Source organism: Borostomias antarcticus, assembly GCF_949987555.1.
Source record: "Borostomias antarcticus genome assembly, chromosome: 9".
NCBI lineage: Eukaryota > Metazoa > Chordata > Actinopteri > Stomiiformes > Stomiidae > Borostomias > Borostomias antarcticus.
The window spans coordinates 9,450,891-9,476,808 of NC_140242.1; the positions used below are offsets into that span (position 1 = coordinate 9,450,891).

Here is a 25,918-nt window from a genome sequence, read left to right on the forward strand (position 1 = left end):
GCCATACATAACTCTCTCTTCTTCCATCCATCCATCCATCCATCCCTCCCTCCCTCCCTCCCTCCCTCCCTCCCTCCCTCTCTCAGCCCGAGGAAGGGGGGGTTCATGTGGAGGACAGTCTGTCCAATGACAACCCCTTTGCGCCAATGGGCGAATCACAGGGCTCGCCCTCATCCAGGCCCCGCCCCCAGAAGAACTACCGCAAGCTGTGCTGCTACCTCGTCCTCGGAACCCTCTCGGTCGTCATCGGTATGCTGCAGTCGTCTCTCCTCTCTCATTCAGTCTCTCTTTTCTCTCTCTCTCTGAATCTATAAGTGGCTTTGGCTGCATTCCGAATCGCATACTTCCATACTACATAGTATGCCAAAAAATGATGTAGTATGTCCCAATACATAGTATGCCACATGCAGTGTGGCAAAAATACCAGGATGTCCTACTACATCTGGTCGTATTTTGCATTATGCAAGCCAGCACATTTTTCTGGCTTTTCTGACCCCCAATCACATGTGCGAGTCGCGACAGCTGTGGACGAATGTTGCTTTAGGGACTGCTACGGATGTGGGCACATTTCAAGGGCAATGTTATGGACAGTGGTATGTCCCAATTGTATGTGTACTGTGTGCAAAGTATGTACTTTCAAGGAGCAGCTGTAGTACGTACTGGTAGTAAAGTAACTAATGGTAAGTATGCGATTCGGAATGCAGCCTTTTTGAATTGCCATCCTTAATTTGTCATATTTCTCTCCATGTTATTGACCAGTTCCGGTTTGCTTAGTTTCAGGCGGCCTAATTGGCTATGCAAGTCATCGTTCACCATGGCAGGTTCCAATGATATGTGAGAAAGAAGTGGGCGGGCGAGAAGTGGGCGGGCGAGAAGTGGGCGGGCCTGAAGTGGGCGGGCCTGAAGTGGGCAGGCCTGAAGTGGGTGTGCCTGAAGTGGTCGTGCCTGAAGAGATTCAGGATGAAGGTGGGGCTGAGGAAGTTGAGGAAGTTGATTGGAGTGGCATCATAAACCAGCTCAGGCAGAGACTCACCATGGAGGCCTTCGACAAGAGACTGGGGTACACACACACACACACACACAGATACACAATCACTGCTCATGTTTTGTTTGGAGGGTCCTCCACCTCCCCAATGGTTCTGTGATGTACACCTCTCTTCACAGTGATTTTGAGTTGTCCAGTCATGAAGCTGGGAGTGATGGAGACCTTCTGCTGGGAAGCCGAGTGTTTGACGCCTTTAAAAGCCTGGAAATGACACCCTGGACTGACGCCCACTATGTACAGCTGCAGACTCAGGACAGGTAGACAGGTTCACACACACACACACACACACACACACACACACACACTCTCACACACACCCACAAACTATTAATGAGTTGAGTATTTATCTCTCCTCCTTCCAATCCCATCCCCTCATTTACAGTGGGCGGCCAAACCGTGTTCTGATTGGCTCTGAGGAGGTGGGCCGGCCTAAAGGTTACCTGGCCTATAGCAGAAGAGGAAGTGTCCAGGTGAGTCACCAAGCTGGTAGAGTCAGTGTGTATTGTACTACACAACATACTTTGTTGGAACAGGTAGTTGACTGTGTGTGTGTGTGTGTGTGTGTGTGTGTGTGTGTGTGTGTGTGTGTGTGTAGGGCAAGGTCGTGTACGGTAACTATGGCCGCCAGGAGGACCTTTTAGAGCTGCAGAGTCTAAATGTGGAGCTGAAAGATCGCATAGTGCTTCTCCGTGCTGGACGCATCAGCTTGGCACAGAAGGTGTGTGTCTGTCTCTGTTTCTCTCTGTCTCTCTCTCTCCCCCCTCTTTCTTTCTCTCTTTCTCGCTTTCTTTTCTTTCTCTATCTCTATCTTTATCTTTCTCTCTCTTTGGCCGTGTCCGAATGTCCATACTACATACTATATAGTACATACTGCAACTCGCATACTACATACTATTTAGTACATAATACTCCACGAAAACATGTTTAGTATACAAGATAAATGTAGTATACAAGATAAATGTAGCAAACTACTCGATTCATCCAGTGAAAATGACGGGCTCCGGCTCGCATACGGTTCATGTTAAACTTACAACAATATTGAGCTAGTCAGGCATTGGAGTAGGTCATCCAACAGGCTCGAACCTCACCTTTCTGTATAATCCAAACTGTGGAATGGCTGTGATAATAATCCACAAAATGTTCTTCCTTTGCCTCGTTTAGAACCAGCTGCATCACTCTCCTCCAAATTCATTCTCTCCGTTGCACTCAGTAGCTTGTGCTTCTTATCATTATTGGGGTTGGTGAGAAGCTTGTGCAATGGAGAAATTATTTTGGGGGAGTTAGCCGTTGGATTGTTATGCTTAAATTATGCTAGCCAGCTAGTTCCCAAGCTTGTTTGATAACGTTATTGGCCTGGGACAGTCCACTGACCAGTTGCTGGTTAGCTATGAGAGGCAGGATCCCAGCCGACCGTTGCATCCCCCCAACCCACAACGGAGGATTATCAACTGGGCTGGGACTCCGTCTCTCATCGCTAACCAGCAACTGAGCCAATTGAGCTAAAGGTGGTTAGCTAGCTAGATCGTAAATTACTCAAACTGAATAAATATGACACCGATAAGCACACAGATGCCAATAGCTTAATCTTGATATAACTAAGACATCTGCTAAAAAAAATAAAAATATCCAACTCAACTTGCACCAATTTTAACAAACCGGAAACCTTACAGTGACGTGCTGCAACATTTCACTCAAATTGCCATCTTGTTTCCGGAATAGCATCCTGTCGATGCCTAGTATATTTTTGGGGTAATTTCGGGAATATGTAGTACCTTCTATATAGTCCGCCAGATGTAGCAGGTACAATTTTGATGTAGCATGCTACATCTGGCGTACTATATAGTATGTACTACAGTACATACATAGTATGGACATTCAGAGACAGCCTTTGTCTCCCCCCACTCTCTCCTTCTCTCTCTCTCTTTCTCTGGGTGTCTCTCGGTCCCCCCTCTCTCTGTGCTGTCGCCCTGTCAATATCATCATATGGATGACATTACTGAGCTGTCTGTCCCTGTGTCAGGTTGCCAACGCTGCTCAGCTAGGAGCCTCTGCTGTCCTAATCTACCCTGACCCTCAGGACTACAACTACCAGGACACCACGGAGCTGTACGGACACGTGAGTCACAAACACACACACACACACACAGAGACACACACGTAGTGACAATTTATCCGTTTTGTTGATCGCTACAAAACATTTTCCACTTTCCCACCAAGTGTTGAGGAGAATTGGTGAGAACTGCTATTTCAGAGAACTGAGGTTCCAGCTGCGTGTTCTGTGTGTGTTCTGTGCAGGTCCACCTGGGGACGGGGGACCCCTACACCCCCGGGTTCCCCTCCTTCAACCACACACTGTTCCCCCCCACGCAGTCCTCCGGCCTTCCCTCCATACTGGCCCAGACCATCACCGCCAAGACCGCAGACAAGATCCTGATGTGAGCGCAACACACACACACACACACACACACACACACACACACACACACACACACACACACACACACACACACACACAATACAGGCATGCATGATTGCTCACACTCCTTACTCTCTTTCTCTCTCTCTCTCTCTCTCTCTAGGAAGATTGGAGGACCTGAGGCGCCTGCCAGCTTCAAGGGCGCGCTGAAGGGCGGGACCTACAGGCTGGGCGGGGCCAGCCACAGCGAGAGCGCCACAGTGGAGGTGCACAACGTGTTGGTCAGCAAAGAGATCCATAACGTGTTCGGGGTCATCGAGGGCTTCACAGACCCAGGTGTGTGGAAGCGCTGTTAGTCCTGGCTACACATGAAAACAATCCTTCATACACTATATGGACAAAAGCATTGGGACACCTACACATTAAACCTACAGGAGCTTTTATGACATCCCATTCTAAATTCATAGGCGTTAGTATGGAGTTGGTAACCTCTTTGCAGCTATAACAGCTTCCATTATTCTGGGAAGGCTTTCTACAAGATTTTGGAGTGTGTCTGTGGGAATTTTTGCACATTCATCCAGATTTGTGAGGTCAGACACTGATGTTGGACGACAGGGCCTAGCTCGCAATCTACGTTCTAGTTCAGACAAAACAAAGGTTTTCGATGGGGTCGAATCAAAATGAAGTTTGATTTGATTTGAGTCCATAAAGGCATGATTGGGTGAGGTTGGTGTGGAAGAACGTCACTGGCCGCACAGAGCCCTGACCTCAACCCCATCCATCACATTTGAGATTAACTAGGGCTGGCAGTTTAACACGTTAATTAGATTAATTAAGCAAACATTAACATGCTTATCAAAATTAACACACATGAATCGCAGTCATCGATTTCCATTAGGTGGCACATTGCCTGATTTAACATTATTGAAACGACAAACTTAATTTGGACCTGAATCCGTAGGCTACGTTGTATGTCACACAAAAGCATCAATGCCTAAGCGGAAAGTTTACTCTCAACAAACTCCCAGATGGGACAGTTAAATAAGAGCGTGGTCCTGAGCTATATCTGCAAGAAAGAATTTGCATACAATCGGAGCAATTCTAACCTAATTTATCATCTCAATGTTGACAGCTAGTGATCTGGCCAGCCCAATCCTCCGTTAGTTTGTTCAGTTCAGGTTTAAAATCAGTTCCTATAAGTAGTTATCCCGGCCGAAAATCCCTCTTAACAAGAGTCTCTGATTGGTCAAAAGAATTCGCTTCTCGCGATTTCTGCTGCTTTTGACCGCGCCAATCATCCCCTCAATCAACCCCTGCCAGCAAAAGATGGATATGCGATCAATTTGCAATTAATTTGATTAATTTCAGATCACATAATTAATTAGATTAATCCTTTTTAATTGTTTGACAGCCCTAATAGTAACTGAGTGGTGTGCGTGTGCGGGCGTGTGCGTGTGTGTGTTCTAGATCGATATGTGGTGCTGGGGGCTCAGAGAGATGCCTGGGGTCCTGGCTATGCCAAGGCCACTGTGGGGACCACGCTACTGATGGAGCTGGCCAGAGCCGTGTCTGAGATGGTGGAGAAAGGTCACACACACACACACACACACACACACACACACACACACACACACACACACACACACACAGTTTATTCCCTGACTCCTGTGTGTCTCTGCAGACGGCTTCAGGCCCAGGAGAAGCCTGGTGTTTGCCAGTTGGAGTGCTGGGGAATACGGTAGCGTGGGCGCCACCGAGTGGCTGGAGGTAGGAACTACAGCCTCACGTGTGTGTTGGCATGGTGCAGTCTTTCAGGGCTGTGTGTGTGTGTGTGTGCATGTGCGTGTATGTAATCTGTAATGTTCATTTCCAGGCCTGCCTTTGCACTCCTTCCAAAAAGGCTCTCGCCTACATCAGCCTGGATGGAGTTGTCACTGGTGAGTACTGCACACACACACAGACACACACATGCTGGCACTCACACACACACACACACACACACATACACACTTATTCACACATTCTTTGAATAGACGTGTGTCATCCACAGGCCATGGGACTTTGAAAGCTTCGGCCAGTCCACTTCTGCACAGCCTCCTGGAGAGAACCATGAAGGAGGTACACACCAGCCACTACGTTTTTCTAATCCTGTGGATGATCATCTGGGTTGTGTATGATAATCTGGGCTGTGTGATAACCTGGGCTGCGTGGGTATGATCATCTCATTGTGTATATGATCATCTGTGTTGTGTGTATATGATAATCTGGTTAGTGTGTATGATAATCTGGGCTGTATGTATATGATCTGGGTTAGGTGGATGATAATTTAGGTTGTGTGGATGATAATCTGGGTTGTGTGGATCTGTTTTGTGTAGATAATAATCGTGGCTGTGTGGGGGATAATCTGGGTTGTGTGGATGATAATCTGGGTTGTGTGGATGATAATCTGGGTTGTGTAGGGGATAATCTGGTTTGTATTGTCTAGGTGAGGAGCCCCATTGGTTCTGTCTCATCAGGGAAAAGCCTTTATGATCAGGTGGCAGGAGGTGACCTGCAGGGGACAGTGTGAGTACACAATGATGAGTGCAGACACAACAGGGAATCGAAGTCCATTGGTTATAGCTGTGTAAAAAGGCCTAGTCCAGTTAAAGGTACAGTCCGCCTTTTGACCTGCGCGTTGTCCCTCAGGCTGAAGCCGATGCAGTTAGGAGACCCTGCCTACCCGTTCCTGGCCTTCGGAATCCCGTCCCTCTCCTTCAGTTTCATTCAAATGGCAAGTCCTCACACACACACGCACACAAACAAACATGCCACACGCGCACTCAAAACACTTTAACCGTACCATAACAACAATATGTTTGTAGACATACATACAGAACTCTGATAGTCTGTGTTGATATCTGTCTGTCTAATAGAGCTGCTTTTCCCTGTGTGTGTGTGTGTGTGTGTGTGTGTGTGTGTGTGTGTGTGTGTGTGTGTGTGTGTGTGTGTTATAGGAGGAGTACCCTTACTACGGCACCTCCCTGGACAACAAATATCACCTTGGTGCCTTCACCGCCCATCGCATCAGCGCCTTAGCGACCGGGGCGGGGCAACTCGCGGGGCAGCTGTCTCTTCGGTTGGTGCAGAACCACGTGTTGGCCGTAGATGTGTCTGGCTGCCTCCTCAGCCAATCAATGCATCTGGTCAGTCTCTTTGAGGAGCAGCTTATGTTTCTCATCTTAGGAATTATTATTATTATTATCTTCCATTTTCCCGTATTTCACTGAAAGGTGGAGTAATATCTTTTCGGGACCAGTGTGTCTCATATTTCACTGAAAGGTGGAGTAATAACTTATCGGGACCAGTGTGTCTCATATTTCACTGAAAGGTGGAGTAATAACTTATCGGGACCAGTGTGTCTCATATTTCACTGAAAGGTGGAGTAATAACTTATCGGGACCAGTGTGTCTCATATTTCACTGAAAGGTGGAGTAATAACTTATCGGGACCAGTGTGTCTCATATTTCACTGAAAGGTGGAGTAATAACTTATCGGGACCAGTGTGTCTCATATTTCACTGAAAGGTGGAGTAATAACTTATCGGGACCAGTGTGTCTCATATTTCACTGAAAGGTGGAGTAATAACTTATCGGGACCAGTGTGTCTCATATTTCACTGAAAGGTGGAGTAATAACTTATCGGGACCAGTGTGTCTCATATTTCACTGAAAGGTGGAGTTATAACTTATCGGGAACAGTGTTTGCCAGAGTTGTGTATATATATTTATTTTGCATTCTAGTTGTAGCACGTCTGACTTCTAGTATGTGTATGGTACTGTAATTGTTTTCTAAAGGTCCCCTATTATGCTCATTTTCAACAAGTGAATATAGGTCTCTGGGATCCCCAAACTGTTGAATATTTTTGCAGAAAATATCATTCAGATTATGCATTCTAGCATGCCTCTATGTAGCATTGGATGAAATATGATATGACCGGGCCATCAGAGAAACAAAATCATATTATTTTATGCCTTGTATTCTTTTATACCATGGCCTGGGTGAATACTCAATTCTGATTGGCTGGAGGGGTGTACAATATTTCTCATCAGTTCGCATCAAATCAATGCGCTTGTTTCACTGTCTAAGAGTTGCAATGTAACAGCCTTTTAATTTAGGCTCTACGACTGTATGTCAGCTTATTAAATTGTCATATTTTTTCAGGGGAGAAAGTAACCATGTAGATTCCCAACATGTGGTCAGTTTATCAAAATAACGTGTGTCTGTAAATATGATGAGACTTTGTGGGAGTTCACTACAGGGTCTGTAGCCTGTGGGTTCACTAAAGGTCTGTAGCCTGTTACAGTATGTGCCTGTGGGTTCACTAAGGGTTTGTAGCCTGTGGGTTCACAAAGGGTTTGTAGCCTGTGGGTTCACTAAGGGTTTGTAGCCTGTGGGTTCACTAAGGGTTTGTAGCCTGTGGGTTCACTAAGGGTTTGTAGCCTGTGGGTTCACAAAGGGTTTGTAGCCTGTGGGTTCACAAAGGGTTTGTAGCCTGTGGGTTCACTAAAGGTCTGTAGCCTGTGGGTTCACTAAGGGTCTGTAGCCTGTGGGTTCACTAAGGGTCTGTAGCCTGTGGGTTCACTAAGGGTCTGTAGCCTGTGGCATCAGTGTGCTTGCATCAAACACCATGAATTGTTTTGCACTTCTAAAGCATGTACAGTTATTCTGCGATTACGCACTCATTATTCTTTTGACAATTATTATTTTTCCAAGATGGAGATAGCAAAGCAGATTGCTATGTGAAGAGGCAATTCCTGGATTTTAATCCAGTCCGTTCACTTATCATGGCACATCCTGTCCTCACAATTCAACTCGCAACTAGGGCTGAAAGCAGCAGTGAGCGGGCCCTCGCACCCCATGCGTGTCGGGGTGCGGCGCCGTTAAAGGGTGTGCTATTTCAGTGTCCAGTACTGAGAAACTTCCTGTCACCAGTAGGTGGTGCTCTAAGCGTGACTCAATACCTACACATAGATGTGTTCAGGACAGTACCTTGATGAAGTGTGAGAAATGTTGTGTAAATCAGACAATGTATGTAGGAGTTATGAGGACTTCCTGTAGGCAGTAGGTGGCAATATAAGTATGACTCAATGCTGATGCACAGATGTGTTCAGGATGCGACCTTCATCAACCCTGAGCAATTTGGAGTAAATGGGATAACGTATGTAGGAGTTATGAGGACTTACTGTTTCACCAGTAGGTGGCGCTGTAGGTATGATGCAATACTGACTTACAGATGTGTTCAAGATGCGACCTTAATCAAGCATGAGCAATTTGGAGTAAATCGGATAACGTATGTAGGAGTTATGAGTACTTCCTGTTTCACCAGTAGGTGGTGCTGTAAGTGTGACTCAATACCGACGCATAGATGTGTTCAGAATGCGACCTTCATGAAGCGTCAGCAATTTGGTGCAAATCGGATAATCTTATTATTATAGTATTCGGGTAGTCTTCTTATTTCACAGTTTGTGTGTTAGTAGGAGACCCAAATGTACCTATGTACACAGTCACTGAAAAAGTGAGTTTTTCATAATGGGGGACCTTTAAGCATTATCAGGAGCAGTGTCTTCCATGTTTACTGTGATCATCATCGGGAGCAGTGTCTTCCATACTGTAATTAAAATCATTATGGGGAGCAGTGTCTTCCATAATGTAAAATGTTGAAGGTAGTTTTTTCCTGCTAGTGAATGTGTGTGTGAGGGGCAGTGTCTCCCATATTCCACTGATGGAGGGAGTAATAACTTATCGGGAACAGAGTTCCCCAGAGTTGTATATTTATTTTGCTTTCTAGTCGCAGCATGTCTTGACTTTTGATGTGTATGGTAATTTTATATAAGCTAAATCGAGGCAAAGGTATAAAGGGTGCTGTTTTTTTCTGTGTTTTTCTTTTTCCCACATTTTGTGAAATAAGATACTGTACTGTACTGGTACTGAAGAATATAGGTAAAGGTCTGCAGAGCAAATCATTGTTTGCCGCTTCCAAGCCAACAGTACTGTATGTTTGTTGTGTTAAAATGGAATGGACCAAATGGAATGGACCAAATATAATGGAATGGAATGGACCAAATGTTTTGGAATGGACCAAATGTTTTGGCAAGACCGAGAAATAAACACCAACTTTAGTTATTTTTTATCTGTTGATTTCTCATTTCATTATTTCAACTTCAAATCTCAGTTAATCTTGTTACAAATGTTGCATGGCCCAAAGCACATGTGATTATGAATGAATTCATATTCAGTCATGTAATTGTTTGATAGACTAAGTGGTCTCGTTCGTCAATCAGTCCAATATCAAACTTGTTCATCTGTATGACAATCACTTTTGTATGACTGAATCAGGTTTTTGTGCGTGACTGGCCGTCCGCGCAGCTAGTATAGTTTGTCGGGTTATCCTTCCCTCCCTCTCGACAATGTTGGCCTGCATGTCTCTGTTGGCAAAACCTATCCGCTGATCTCCACTGCACAAGTAGAGCATTGGACTCCGGACCACCCGGGAGACCGGGGTTCAAGACCCGGTGGGGATGACTTTATGGGACTATACCCCAAACCTCCACATGTTAATCCTTTTACTCCAACCTTTACCCCATGCCTTATAGGTCAAATCCTGTCCCAACCCTTATTCTAACCCCAACACACACTAGGGACTGGAAGAAGGACACCAAAATCAACCCGTCGATCTCCACTGCTCAAGTAGAGTAGCGGTCAGAGCATTGGACTCCCACCCGGGAGACCGGAGTTGGATGACTTTATGGGACTATACCCCAAACCTCCACATGTTCATCCTTTCACTCCAACATTTACCCCTTGCCTTATAGATCAGATCCTGTCCCAACCCCAACCCTTATTCTAACCCCAACCCACACTAGGGACGGGAAGAAGGACATCAAAACCAACAGAGCATTGGACTCCCACCCGCAAACCTGCAAACTCCCGAGAGTGAAAAAGGTGACGGGTCCGAAACCAAGTTATGGTACGGGGGTCCGGGCACATCCTCCCCCGGAATACATTTTTAGTGATTTTAATATGCCAATGACGCTTTTTGGAGCGCTTTGAAACTAGAATTTCTGTGTGCGAGTAGATACATGGTTCTTGCGAGGCGCATAATATATCCATCCCAATTACAACCCCAAATACAATTATGTAAATATCCAGATTCACAGTTGAAACATTTTAATCAGAATTTCAATGTTTCTTATTCCCTAAAAAGAGAGAACAGATATCTCATAAAAAGTTAGTTATTTACTTAAGCAACCTAACAATTACTTTTTTACACTTTATTCTCCCTCAAAAATAGACAACCAACCTCCATTGCCTGAAATGCATGAAAGAATGAGACGGAGACATGAGCTAGGGATGCTCCGATCTGGATTTTTTGGGCCGATACCGATCACCGATTATTTTCCTCAGGATCGGCCGATACATATACCGATTTATAAAAAAAACAAACACACAAAACGACTTCTCCTCTTAGAATGGTCTTACCCATATTATTGTATCGATATGATGACACTCTTTGCTTGCATATTTTTAGATTAAGGTTGCCCATTATTATCACTTAACTGATGAATAGGCCCTCGAAATATTATTCTGTATATATCAGATTCAGTAGACGTCATACTTCAGTATACAGTGTACTATTCGGACCAATGCCAAGTGAGTAAAAAAAAAAAAAAAAAGGATTTTTTTTGTTGTGTAATTGTTTTCCGTGACTTTTATTTTGGAACTCCCCGGATCTGCACGATTCATATGAATGACCCAATTGACAAAAAAAACTGCGATTGTAGCCGAAAGGCGACTAGTTTGCAGGTATGCACCCAGGAGACCAGGGTTCAAGACCCAGTAGGGATGACTTTACAGTATGGGACTATACCCCAAACCTCCAAACATTCATCCTTTCACTCCAACCTTTGTATCACTTACCTAAATTCCACAAGTAGAGTAGTGGTCAGAGCATTGGACTCCAACGTGGGACATTCTCAGCAGGTAAGCAGGTTACCACCCACCTAAACAAGGAAAATCTGTTACACCCCATGCAGTTCGGTTTCCGAGCAAACCACTCCACGGAGACTGCATGCTGCTACTTCCTGGAGGTCGTGAAGGGTAGTCTTGACAAGGGGTGTGTGGTAGGAGCAGTTTTTCTCGATCTCTGTAAAGCGTTCGACACTGTGAATCACCAGGTACTTCTGTCAAAACTAGCCAACTTCAAACTTTCAGTCAACGCTATTAGATGGATACAATAAAACCTTGCGGACCGCTCTCAATGTGTTAGGATTACAGACAAAACATCTTCTTTAAAATCCTGCTCCATGGGAGTGCCGCAGGGCTCAATCTTAGGCCCACTACTTTTTTTCTCCAAGAGAAAACAAAGTGAGCACCCCAACATCTACGTCAGTGGTCAACAAATAAAAAATGTTGACAAATTTAAGTACTTAGGGGTTATCCTAGACACCTCACTGACCTTCAAAAAACACATAAAAAAAAACCTGCAATATACTGAAACACAACATTGAAAATTTCCGCCATATTAGAAATTCGATGTGCTAAAAGTGTGTCTATCGTGGTTTTAGATTTTACTGTGTTGTTAAGGACTACAGATGGAATGTAGCTTTTAGCTAAATCTGGTGTGCCCATCTTTTTGTTTCTTGCAAACATTTAATGTATGTGCACATTGTCCTATTAATTAAACTTAAACTCAGATTACCGTCTGTCCTGAGCGAAATTCCTCTAGTCTATATGTAGGTAAACAAACCCCAACCCACACTAGGGACTGGAAGGAGGACACCAAAACCAAACCGCCGATCTCCACTGCACAAGTAGAGTAGTGGTCAGAGCGTTGGACTCCCACGTGGGACATTCTCAGAAATAACTGTCTATGCTGAGCTAAACTCCTCTAGTCTATATGTAGCTAAACAAACGCTGTTGTTTACGTTTTGGAACTGATGTGTCCAGGCGACAAGACTTTATATCTTAATTTATCAGAATTTATCAGACATTATTTCATGTCGTTTCAATTCACAGCTATTTCAGTGGCATGACTAGCTTCTGTCCTACCAGTCCTGAACAGAAACAAGCCAGCCACGCACATAAGCCAGGCTGGACCTGGGGGGTATTCCATCAAGCCGGATTAAGGCAAATCCTGTCTTATTTCGGCAAGTCTAACTTATTTTAGTGAGAGTTCGGTTCCATCACTGTGGCTCATTTGAAGTCTAGCTCAGTAACCATGGTAAATTATGCCACAGAACTAGTCTGCTCCGGAGCAGGTTAACTGTCAGGCTAACTATAGCTGCATGTCCAAAAATGTCCCCGAGCCAAAAAAAGACCTTCACCCTTATGTGATGAACACAAAAAAGCTTATAAAAATCATTCTTTCACTGTCTCCAGAACGAATCATATATATACATACATACATACATTTTCAGAGAAATGTCGGTCATTTGACATTACAGTCTAAAATATAACATTTTGTGGATTAACGTATCTTAACTGATGGCAGTAAGGGACCTTTACAGGGACACATTTCAGCTAAATATCATTGCTGTGTGTCACTGTGACCCTTGTGTTAGTTTCCCCACATAGTTACACCTCATTGTGGTGACGTGTACATTTTTCCTACATATTCAGTTGGACCTCATTGTGGTGAGTGTCTGCCTTGAGATTGGTAGGTCTTGAGTTTGATCCCCAACCGTATCATACCAAAGACTTAAAAATGGTACCCGATATCTCCCTGCTTGTCACTCAGTATCAAGGATTGGACAAATCCCTGCGACATATAGTGTCATGTCCAGGGGGTGTACTTGTACTGTACATCAAGCCACCTCACACTACAGGAACAGGAGGTGGGTTCCTGCCCCTACAGGCCACTAGGCTCAGGAACCATTGGTTCTCATGGCTTATTGTGGTGACCTTTTCTGTTATACCTTTCATGTACAGTTTCAAGAAACACATATGCTCAAGTTCAATTAAATTTGTTTTTATTTCACTCGTTCAACCTGTGGAGAGAAAACACAGAAATTAAAAATGCAGTCCTAACCATGACCTTCTGCTGTGTTCGAATTTATACTTACATCCTGTTCCAGCTTTCTTATCTCTAGCTTCTTTATTAGTAGCCGCTTATATACCATTTCCAATCTTGTGCTTTCCATACCCAATTTCTTGCTTTCTATTGTCACAAGCAGCTTGCGGTTGTATATGGCACCTACATCCTGTGACAGGGGAAATGTGTCAGAGTAGCTGAGCTGGGTATGTAGTTGGCAATATGAATTACTACTTACTTCATTTCTGTCATTCCTTGTGGTTCAGGGGTTTTCAGTCATGCCCTGCAGTAGGGTGGTTGATTATTAATATTAATAAGAAGATAGTACATGTTCATTAGACTGCAGGCACATGTGAAACTTCCACATTTGGGCTTACCTCTGCTTCTGGTATTTCTGTGCTTTCTTCATCAATGGCTCTGCTAGGTCCATCTACGGCTCTGGTACTGTGTCCATCTACGGCTATGGATGTGCCAGGGCCATCTGATTGTGAAGAGAGGAACATTACAATTATTGAAGCAAGAGAAGACAGGACTGCATGAGATGCAGTGATATTACCTAGGCCTACTCACATATGGGTCCGGTAGGCCAATGGGTTCAGCATCTGTGGTCAGGGGATCCAGGAGTTGGAATGGTACCACTGCTCACTGAAAGATATAGGCGCAGGCTACCGTTATTACTACAGTTGAGAGGCCGACATGTGGAGGGAATGTAGTGGACAGGTGGACAATACCTTGTATCTCTTGTATCTCTCCAATACATGGACAATACCTTGTACATATCTTGATGTTGGATCTCTGAGGAGGTCCCGCCCTCTATCCCCTCAATCACAGGCCGCCCCTTGTTGCAGCTGAGGGCCAGCTCCTCTTGTTGAAGAGTAGGCTACTGACCTATTGACCTCAAGGTGATGGCTTATTATGTGAAGTCCCTACCACGCCTTATAGAACCTCACCACCAGGTTTTATTGTTATCCGTGGCTCATGAATCTAATATGTTATTGCTTTAACTACTATCACGAGTCAATCAGTTACAGCCTCTTAAAATGCTTCTCCCAATTCTTTCTCCCAAATGTGTGTGTGCTCCAATGCGCTCTCTCTGTCAGAGTGGTGCCACTTGATTTAGACCTCTGTTCGTGCTCAAAGGTCAACTCCTCAGTGTCAACTCACACACACGCATTCCTCTTCAACCTCCCTCTCCGGAGGAAAGGCCCAGGTTAGACCCTCTTTCGTCGACCTGGGCGGATGGGCCTAATGGTTCCATGCAAAGATCTTGGAGCTGAAACCACTGTTAAATTTTTAATCAGAGAAGTGATTCTACGGTTTGGCATACCATATGAAATAAGTTCAGACAATGGATCTGCATTGGAAACAAACAGCATTTGGGGCTTACCTAATTATCATTACAGCCGCCAGGGTTTTCAATGTCCTCCTTAGTTTCCTCTTTCCACTTTTTTAGTTTGTTTAATGTATGTGGTGGGGTTCTCCCTTCAGGGCCTTGGGTTCTATCCTCGTGGGATATTCTGCACGCAGTGTTTGCCATAGCCTTGCACGGTATGCATTGAACTCAGTCCCGTCAGCCATGGGGCTAGTCATCCACTCATTCTCACTGTTTCAACAAGTCCTCCATAGTGGGTGCCCCTAGTGACTGCGCCCATACTGCTTTAATGTCCCCCCAGACTAGCGTTTTGCCCACAGTTTCTTCTTCGAATACCCTAATCCACTTATTGTCCCCCCCATGGATCTCAGGCAGTCTAGAGATCAGCCCCGCAAGGTCAAGTGTCTGCCACGGTATGTAATGTCCAGTGGCGTGCACAGACATTTTGGGGGGCAGGTGCTCAGTGAAAAATGAGGAAACCTTGCGCGGTGAGATGTGTGTGTGTGTGTGTGTGTGGGGGGGTAAGTACACTCATAGCTTCACATGCTGTACCAACAACAAATTCTACCGACATTGGTCGTGTGGTGGTCATCATTACGTTAAATCCATTAATTGATTATGACTAGCTAGCTTGTTAAGCAGGTGGGCAGTCGGCTAATTTAGGCTCAGCTGTTTGGCGCTGTCACCATGATCGATGTCACCATGGGCCACATACAGTACTTTCAAAAGGGCACTTGCCTTGTCCAGAGGGCAAAAGGCAGGTGCTCTAGTACCACCTCGTGTCTATCTGTGCACATCCCTGGTAATGTCCCTAGGTGCCCTTTATTAAACTTGGATTCATGCCAGCAGGATATCTAACTGGTGGTCTTATGTTTAGTCTAAGTTGAAGATTAAAATTGGCGTCCACCTGTCGGTGTTTCCTTGGTGCACCTGCCTTATCTGTCTCCTCTTTCTCACCCTTGTCTTCAACTATGGTTTGAAGTCTCTCATCTAACTCTTCTTCCAAATCGTGAATTTGAACTCTGCTTATTTCTCTCTGAAGGTCTAGTCCTTTGCTGTCTAGGTCAATCCAGTAGGAAGTTGACCCTCCGTCCATCTGCCCATAGCAATTTAATATATCAGATGTCTTTCTAGCCGTGCTGCAATATTTTGGGTCCCATTCTTGGGATTGACGATTCTCTAGAGAGGCTGATGCGGCGGGGGGCAGGGGCGTCATGCAACCCAAAAAAACGATTGAGCACGAGCAGGGGAGGATTATCAAATGATATGCCCCTGGGCACAAATGTCTGACATGCCCTACCCCCCACCATTCCGTGACGGCTGGCCAAACAAAGGTCAAGTTATTATAACAAACAAAAACTACGCAATTTAGGCAGTTAGACACACACCTGTCTCTCCCTCTCCTTTTTTCCCTCTTGTTAAAGGGCGAGCCACAGTTAAGGATTGCTGTTTGAGGCTTACGATTATGGATGGAGATTCCGATTATAGAATCAGGCACTGGAGAGAGATAGCTAGATTTGTAGAATTGAATAATGATGACTGTTGTGTGACACTGGACTTACAAGTTTGTATGTGTGTTTGTGGTCTAAAATACATAAAATAATAAAGTGCATTACAAAATATTCTCCACACAATTATAGTACACTCATAGTAATTATTTACACATTCATAGCTCACAGCTTTCCACCAAGCACTTCCAATTAAGGGAGATGGGCTTCAATGACCACAGGTACATGTAATTAAACTTATACAGTACTACTAAACTGAGGCTGCAGTACCGTTTTACTCCAGCAGAGATCTTTCTATTGGGGCTTTCTTCTCTGCTCTCCAAAGGCTGTCTCCACTCTCCAGAGTATGACAACTTCACCTCTCCGCTCAATTCTGATTATAAAAGGTTGCAAACAACAAAGTGTGTCAATCAGAATGTAAACTAATCTCCCGTTTTAAAGATAAAACAGTAGATCTTTTCTGTGTTTTATCTTAATCTATCTAAATATGTATGGTTAATGAAAGTTGTACTAACAGACACACACCTGTCCTATCTCCTCTCCCTCTCTCCAAAGGCTGTCTCTGAGGTGTGGCAACTTCTCTTTGATCCATTTTCCCTTCTGATGATAAAAGGTTGCAAATAAGGAGGGTCAATCAAAATGTAAACTAATCTCCCATTTTAAATATGAAATGGCATCTGTTTTTTTCCCCTCATAATATGTCTAATGTAGGTTGTACCAACAAACAAATACGCAGACACATACCTGTCCCTCTCCTTCTCTCCCTCTCCTCTCCTGGGTCTCTGTGTCTGTCTGTCTATCTGTCTCCACTTCTCCTCTTTTCTCCTCTCTTCTCTCCTGGGTCTGTCTGTCTCCACTTCTCTCCTCTCCTGGGTCTCTGTCTGTCTGTCTTCACTTCTCCTCTTTTCTCCTCCTCTCCTCTCCTCTCCTGGGTCTGTCTGTCCGTCTCCACGTCTCCTCTTGTCTCCTCTCCTCTCCTGGGTCTGTCTGTCTCCACGTCTCCTCTTGTCTCCTCTCCTGGGTCTGTCTGTCTGTCTCCACTTCTCCTCTTTTCTCCTCTCCTCTCCTGGGTCTGTCTGTCTGTCTGTCTGTCTTCACTTCTCCTCTTTTCTCCTCTCCTGGGTCTGTGTCTGTCTCCACTTCTCTTTTCTCCTCTCCTCCTCTCCTGGGTCTGTCCGTCTGTCTGTCTCTACTTCTCCTCTTTTTCCCCCTCCTCTCCTGGGTCTGTGTCTGTCTGTCTTCACTTCTCCTCCTGTCTGTCTGTCTGTCTCCACGTCTCCTCTTGTCTCCTGTCCTCTCCTGGGTCTGTCTGTCTCAACACAATGTTTCAAGAGCAGTTGCAACATTTTTTTAGGAGACTTGTCCTCTTTTTGCACAAAGCTTCTTAACTGGATAATTTCCTCTGCAAAGTTCTTATCTAGATCAGACGGGTAGAGAGTGCAGAGTGCATCAGCCTCTTCACGAGCAGTGGAATCCTCACATTCCATGTTCAGTAGAACACCAAAGTGGTCAGTTATGTTCCGGTATGCAGCCAATCTATGGTCTAAACAGCTGACTAACTTGTCTATAGTGACATAGAACGTTTCCACCTTGTATCGCTCTCAGCCTTTCATTGTTACCTCATGCTCTGTAGATTCATGAAGAAACATTTTGCGTTTTTTGGCCCGCTGCAGTTCATCTCTGTATGACCGGCAGATATCAGGAACACTCTTGGCAGATGTTTCAAACTGGTCAAACTTGTCTCGAAGTGAAAAGACCCATGATCGTAGTGACTCGAGGAGACTAACTGCAGTAAACAGATCCATGTCAGCCTTTTGTAATGATTCACTTGTCATATTGAATCTTCTCAAGATACAGTCCCAAAACTGTGCCATGAAGGACATATTAAAGTTGCACTGAAATGAAAAAAGCATTCTGTCCCATTTTGGTTCACAGAATTGGTCACCTATTCAACGATGTATGCCAAAAAATTGACAAAATTCTACTTTTGTTGTAATCTTATATCAAAGTATATAATTTCTTACTTCCTGGAAAATGGTAGGTCACGTGTAATGACGTGGGATACCTTAGATTTTAGGCCAATAATCTCACGACATCCGCCCGTCAATCAACACTATCATTCTATCGAATCTGTCAAGTTCTTAAAACCCGTCCACATCAAATTCCTCTAAACATATGTCCCACCCTCATAGCTTGTTTGCGTCGGAAATACATCAAACTACGGAAGTTAGATGGTCTCACGGCAACTCCATCGTGTAGATGACAGTGATTTCAATGTTGTTTCTACCCTTATCTCTGCATTATTGAAAAATGTGTTTAATCTATGAGTAGAACCCGCACAAAAGGAATAGAGAGACTGCATAAGGTCGAATAAACTACTTCTCTATTATCTATCTTATCTATTGACAGCTGCCTTCTATACTGTTAACACCGACCAAATTGAGCGAATGTGCAGCACAGGGTATATAATGGATAAACAAATTCTTTTTTTTTTTTTTAAGTGAGCCTGCAGCCCGTTATAACGCCCTGACATATTACTAGCATTGTCATAGGCCTGTCCTCGGCAGTTTGCTATCTAAGCTTAAACTGTCAAGCATAGCCGTTACAGTATCAGCGAGACTTTCCCCTGTGTGACTCTCAATTGGTTCAAAGCCAACGAAGCGTTCAACAATTACCCCCTCTCTTCTCACAAATCTAAAAATGAACATAAGCTGGTCAATATGGGAGAGATCAGGGGTAGAGTCCACAATAACAGAAAAATACTTTGCCTCCTTTATTTCTGCAGCTATCGTAGCTTTCACTTTGTTGCCCATTTGCTGAATCAATTCCTCACATATAGTGAATGATAGATAGGATAAACTGCCTCGACCTTTCTTTCCATATTTATCTGTGTGCAGCGAGAATAGGATCAAATTGGGAAATGAGCTCCAGAATGCCAAGATAGTTCCCATTGTTTGGGGACACAAGAAACTCATCATGCCCAGGGAAGGGCAGCCCCCTCTCACTCAAAAACTGAATGACAGCTACAACCAATTTATATTATACCTCCATGGCTACAACCCGCTTCAGAACTTTGCGCCAGTACTTCTTCCCTCCTTCCAACTTCTTCACACGTGAAGCATTCACAGTCCCTTCACCTGATGAGCGTCGAAGCAATGCTGCTATGCTATCCGAGTGCTCACTGCTCCTCTCGTGATCACAACAACGTTCGCTATGTTTCCAGTCGGAAAAACCACTAACAAACAGTTTTTTTGCGTTGAAAAAAGCATACATGGAAAGCAAAAAATATTACCCGTGGACAAGCCCGATTTAATGCACGGGCTTACCGGGGCTTCAGCCCCAGGGCCCAACGGCGTAAAGGGCCCACAGCCCACTGTGGGCCCTTTCCGCTGCACAGTCCGCTACGGGCGTCCTGCGTTCCTTGGAGCGGACTCGAAGTGGCTCAAGTTCAAAGCTCCGCGCGATTCGATTGCCGATTTGATTGGCTCTGTGACTGGAGTATTTACATACCGTGATTTGATTAGCTGGTGATTTGACTGGCTGCTTGAGTGAAGTTTTGTGAGCGACTTCGACTTGAGAGACGACATAATATAGCCAAAGATGTCAATGGAAACTCAAAGAAAAGTGAAAGTGGGTCGACTAAACGTAAAAAAACAAAGCGATAAATTAGAAAGGGAAACACATTTACTGACAAAAATCCCAAAGTTAACGGGGTATTTCAAAGTAGCTGCAAGTGCTGGGCCTGAGGACGAAGACCCTGCGTCAACATTGGCCGATGAGTCGCCGGCAGTTAGAGCTGAGGAGACGGGCAACATCTGCCACAAGCAGGCTAGGCCTTTTGCACACCAGATATTTTGAGCTTGTAAACGAGAACTAGAAAGTACATTTCCTGGAGAAAATGTGAGGTGGGCTAGCTGCTGCAGTTGTATGTAACAGCTACTGCTAGAACTACTACGGACCAGGCAATCTCCATGCACCCATCGGCGAAGACCGTGCGTCTCTAGCCCAATCAGGGGCTGAGTTGTGGGGTCTGTGGTGTGGACAGTGGCATGGTGGTGAGACTCCGCCCCCTCAGGTCAGAGCCAGTCAGAGACAGTGTAGCCCTCTCCGGGCCACCTACCTGACTCAACCGGTGAAGACCGTGTGTCTCTAGCCCACTCAGGGGCTGAGTTGTGGGGCCCGTGGCGTGGATAGTGGCGTGCTGGTTAGGCCCCGCCCCCTTGGGTCACAGCTAGTCGGGGACAGTACAGTGACCTCTGGGCAATTTCAATGCATCCACCAATGAAGACTGTGTCTCTAGCCCACTCAGGGGTTGAGTTGTGGGGCCCGTGGCGTGGATAGTGGCGTGGTGATGAGACTCTACCCCCTCAGGTCAGAGCCAGTCGGGGACAGTGTACCCCTCTCCGGGCCACCTACCTGACTCCACCATGAAGACCTCCGGGCAGTCTCCTTGCACCCACTGGTGAAGACTGTGTGTCTCTAGCTCAATCAGGGGCTGAGTTGCGGGGTCTGTGGCGTGGTGGCGAGACCACCACGAAGAGAAAGAAAGAAAGAAAGAAAGAAAGAAAGAAAGATGGAAGGATGGATGGAAGGAAGGATGGAAGGATGGAAGGAAGGAAGGAAGGAAGGATGGAAGCAAGGATGGAAGGATGGAAGGATGGAAGGATGGAAGGATGGAAGGAAGGAAGGATGCAAGGAAGGAAGGAAGGAGGGAAGGAAGGATGGATGGATGGATGAAAGAAAGCAGGATGGATGGAAGAAAGAAAGAAGGATGGATGGATGGATGGATGGATGGATGGATGGATGGATGGATGGATGGATGGATGAAAGAAAGAAAGAAATAAGGATGGATGGATGGATGGATGGATGGATGGATGAAAGAAAGAAAGAAAGAAAGAAAGAAAGAAAGAAAGAAAGAAAGATGGATGGATGGATGGATGGATGAAAGAAAGAAAGAGAAAAAAAGAAAGAAAGAGAAGGAAGGAAGGATGGATGGATGGAAGGAAGGAAGGAAGGAAGGAAGGAAGGAAGGAAGGAAGGAAGGATGGAAGGATGGAACGATGGATGGAAGGAAAGGAAAGGAAAGGAAAGGAAGGAAGGATGGATGGATGGAAGGAAGGAAGGAAGGAAGGAAGGAAGGATGGAAGGAAGGAAGGAAGGAAGGAAGGGAAGAAAGGAAGGATGGATGTAAGGAAGGAAGGAAGGAAGGAAGGAAGGAAGGAAAGAAGGAAGGAATATGAATGCTACCACAATAGTCATAAAAGGGTGCCTGTACAGAGAGCCTGCACGTGTCCCCAAATTCAAATCCCAACTGACACTGTGAGCATCCTCTCATTCACTTCAATGGAAAGGCATGTCCGATTCAGACAGCTCTCTCTCAAAAAGTATAAATGTCACATCCTAGATATTGACACCGTAGGAATCCTGAGAAAATGCTGAACATTTTAGGATATGATATGTCCGTGTAGCTTAAAAACTGTAGGCATGGCGACGAGTTAGAAAAAGGGTAAAAATGCAAAATTAGCAGCTCAAAAGGTAGAGTGTGGGCCCATACGTTTCAATGGAGCGCAGTTGCCGAACAAATCGTCATACAGCGAAAACTATAAGTCACACAGCTTAGATACTTATATTGTACGAATCAGCACAGTTGTGTGAATGTTTTGATGTATAATATGTGTGTGAGCTTTCAAAACTGTAGGAGTGCCAGCAGTTTACAAATTGTGTGAATATTTTCAAAGCAACAGCTGCCACCACTCTAAAAACAAATGATACTGAACATTCCACCAGCAGTTTCAATGGCACAAAAATTACTATTAAAAGTTAAATTACTAAAAAACTATAAAAAATATCAAAAATCTGAATACATCCGGGAAACAGCTAAAGACGATGAACATTTTAAAGTTTGAATGAAGTTTCTAGCACAAGGTATGAAGTAGTTAAGGGCCAAAAAACTGGGGAGAATTATAATAAGAAAGAAAGAAAGAAAGAAATAGTGGGAATATCACAAGTTGGGCTAGCTTTTACAAGCTAGCCCACCTAATTACAAGTTTAATTAACAAGGTCGATTAACGTTCTACTCCATTGTAACAGGGCCATAATCAAAGCTATTAATTACACCGATGTAGGCTACGCCTACGATGGATGCCCTGTCAAAGTAGCTAGCTACCTGCCTGGCTGTGCAACTGTGCAACAGGGCTATGCTCTATAGCTAAAGCATAGCTTGACTCGTATTTGAAAATGTAGCGAAAGCTTTAGCTAAATTCAGCTGCTGCAATGCTTCATAAGAAATACCATTCAGATTAATAAGAAAGATGGACCTGTCTTCAGTATTTCCAAACATGGATATAGCCTTAAGGATTTACTTAACTCTGCCTGTATCCAATGCCTCTCGAGAGCGCTCCTTTTCAAAACTCAGACCTCAAAAACAGACTGCGCTCTACAATGGGACAAGAAAGACTCAACCACTTGACATTGATGTCTTAGGAAAATGACATTCTGAGAGCCCTTTACTGCTCTAATTAAGAACTTTGCCAGGCGTAAAGCCAGGAAGAAGCCTTTTTAAAGGTAAGAATGCATTGAATGCAAATCAAATTTAAACCTAAGGTATTATTAGCCTACCTGCGCGTTTCTATTGATCAGTAGGCTATCTTATGCTTGCTCTACTTGTGAGTGGACAGAATGATGCGTGCAGCCAGGTTGTATGTGATGAATACGTTTTTGTTCTTGATGCTCAGGGCTTGTGTTGGTGAGGGAGGGGGGTTAAAGGGAGCGTGCCTGCGTCATTAGTTAGATGTTGGCGCTAGAGTGTGGATGTGGAGTTGCTGGACCGGAGTGTGTGCGCCTGGCTTAAGAGTAGAATTGTAAATTTTGACTTATAAATATGAAACTTGGCTCAAATAATAAGCAAATTAATAATACAAATGCTGAGTTGCAGAGATTGTTACAATATAGTGAAATTGTGTGTGTGTGTTGGTAGCAGTGGCGGGGGTGGTGTTGCTGGTGGTGGTGAGGGTACTGTTACTGGGAGGGGGGGGGGGGGGGGGCTAGGAAAATGCCTAGCCCAGGGGCCCATGGGTGCCTTAATGCGGGCCTGCCCGTGGAGGGTGAATACACAGCCCAGTCTCGGGAAACTGTTTCCCCGTTTGGAAGACGGCAGGTGAAAAGATTATTAGTGAGGGAGCGTGCCTTACCTCCCAAGCCTTGGTCGCGGATTGAGGCTGGATAATTGGACTTCCTCCGGTTATGAAAAGCAGAAACTCCCCTCTCGATTAACACAGCCCGAGCCTCCTCAGTGATGTCCTTAAACAAGGCCGGGTCAGTACTGTGTACATCCACTCCGTTTGTTTGCGGGAGCGGCGGTTATCCTCAGCGTTAACGTCACTGGCCTAGAGATGCTGCTGCCGGGCCCGGTAACGTCAGATGGTTGAGGTGGTGAAGAAGATGGAGAAGTAAGCTCCCCCCAAAACATTGTGCAATTAAGCCTTCAAAACTTATTTTGAACTTTTTCAAGCATTCAGACACTGAGTTTCAACTTTTCATTTCAGACCGCTGCTGTGGAGTTTCAAGTCCACCTTTTCAAAACCGTCTGCGGAAGAACGCTGCCAAAATGACATTACTCGCAACCTCGCAAGTGTGTGGCCAAATCTCTGAAAAACTGACTTTGAATGGTTGAAAAAAGTGTTGCAGCTGTGAAAAAAGAAAACTCAAATATAAAACAACATTTTCAGAGATTCAAATTTTATTTTCAACCTATCAAAACATTGTGAAAGCCTTCAAAACTTATTTTCAGTCTTGCAAAACCTGGTTCAAGCATTCAAACACTGACTTACAACCTTTCACATCGTTTTTTTTCAGTTTCGAATTATGGCATGATTCTAATCCCATACAAAAAAAGTTTTCTCTCGTCGTGACTCGTGAGCTGAGCTCGCTACCTTGTCAACACAATAATTCCCCAAATTACTAGAAAAAGTAGCTAGATTTCTCAATACGTCGCCAGGGGAGTCTGGAAAGTCTCTAAATCTAGCGACAAAGTCGCTAAATTGGCATCACTGGCCGCTAGCTGTTATGGTAAACGTGGACAGAACGAGATTTCCAAATTGGACAGTGAATGTTTACATTCCCCGTGTTTTATCTATGATTGTGGAGTTTTTTTCCCAACTAACCAGAAAACTGCCCTTGACAGGGGGGAGTAGGGGAGAAGGGTCTAGCTGCAGCCTCACAGATCGCGGTCCGGGGTCCCACGCAGGTGGCCCAGGCGTGAGGTGACGTCACGGGGTCCGCGCAAGTAGCCTAGAGTCTTGGCTAGTGATAGTAGGTACAGTAGTAGGTTTCATTCATTTCCTGTTGTGTAAGCTATTATTGTAATAATGAGGGACTGACGAATACGCAACTTTTATTTTCCTTTCCCAGGATAATGCAGCAAGTCTACCCTGGATTATTCTCCCAGTAGGCCTATGGGAACCTGGACGCTGGACAATGTGTAAGTTTTGCCTTTATTTGTTTACTGAAAAAGAAAGTTGCTCATTGCTGATCATCATCTTTGCGAGAATAACAAGGCATGATAGCGATGTTTCATTAACTACTAGCCTACATCTATTTTTTTCAACTTGAAAGTCATGTGTTTGAACGTTGCAATCTGTCTGTTCATATTTGAACATTTACCAGACACTGAGGCCACAAGCTACAGTAGGGAGATTTTTGTTCTAGATCCCCTCTGTGGCTCTGGCTGGAGAGATGAAAGTCGCACCCAACTATTCAGGTTTTTAGGGCACTCGGTTTCAATCCATCTGGATAATGGTAGTTCTGTTAAATCACTGGTCCTTTTCTTTTCTTTCTTTTTAAATCTATGGTTCAGTTTTATTTAAACAAAAATATGTATGTACCTAACATGTATGATACACAATGTCCAATTTGGTGCATTAAAAAGATATAAACAGAACCATAGATAACATCAGTGGGGCAGTTCTCTTTGAACCCATAATGACAAGATTTTTTGGGAGTTCGAGTCTCAAACCCTGCCTGAACCCTTCTAGAATGAAGATGAAGAAGTGGGGCCTGGCAGACAGTGCGGCATGCGAGTGCGGTGACCCTGAACAGACAGCCGAACATATGATCACCACTTGCCCCTTGTACAGACCACCCTCGGAAGCCAGCCTCTTTGACCTAGGACCCGAGATGCTGGAATGGCTACACGACACCGAGTTGGACCTCTGACGTTACACGAAAGAAGAACCCTTCTAGAGAGAAGAAGACAAGCGGGATTGTTGGAACTGGTGCTGGGGGAAGCATACAATCAATAACGACTAAGATGAGTGTTTTTGCTACACGCTTCTCGCCTGACTTGGAGCCGGACACATTGGCTAGTTACTTGAAAGAAAAACTAGGCCGTGACGTCACTTGTGAAAATGTCCGAGTCCGAACCCGGTTCGCAAGATTACTTTTCGCAACCCAGTTTAGCAAGAAAACCATAGAGTTTAGGGTTAAGGTTAGGGTGAGGGTCAGGTGTA

At 44.7% G+C, this 25,918-nt stretch overlaps 1 protein-coding gene across 1 annotated transcript; it reads left to right on the forward strand.

The window, feature by feature from the left end:
* Nucleotides 1-146: 146 nt before the first annotated feature.
* On the forward strand, nt 147-25,625 carry LOC311312825 (transferrin receptor protein 1-like; the record flags this gene model as incomplete). Its single annotated transcript, XM_084442831.1, has 17 exons — nt 147-249; nt 775-1,060; nt 1,165-1,302; nt 1,428-1,515; nt 1,641-1,763; nt 3,066-3,161; nt 3,341-3,480; nt 3,625-3,797; nt 4,929-5,048; nt 5,143-5,228; nt 5,335-5,398; nt 5,512-5,579; nt 5,947-6,026; nt 6,150-6,234; nt 6,458-6,646; nt 24,595-24,668; nt 25,445-25,625. 17 exons carry the CDS (start codon nt 147-149, stop codon nt 25,623-25,625), a joined length of 2,094 nt encoding a protein of 697 aa, XP_084298957.1.
* Between the last annotated feature and the right edge of the window lie 293 nt (nt 25,626-25,918).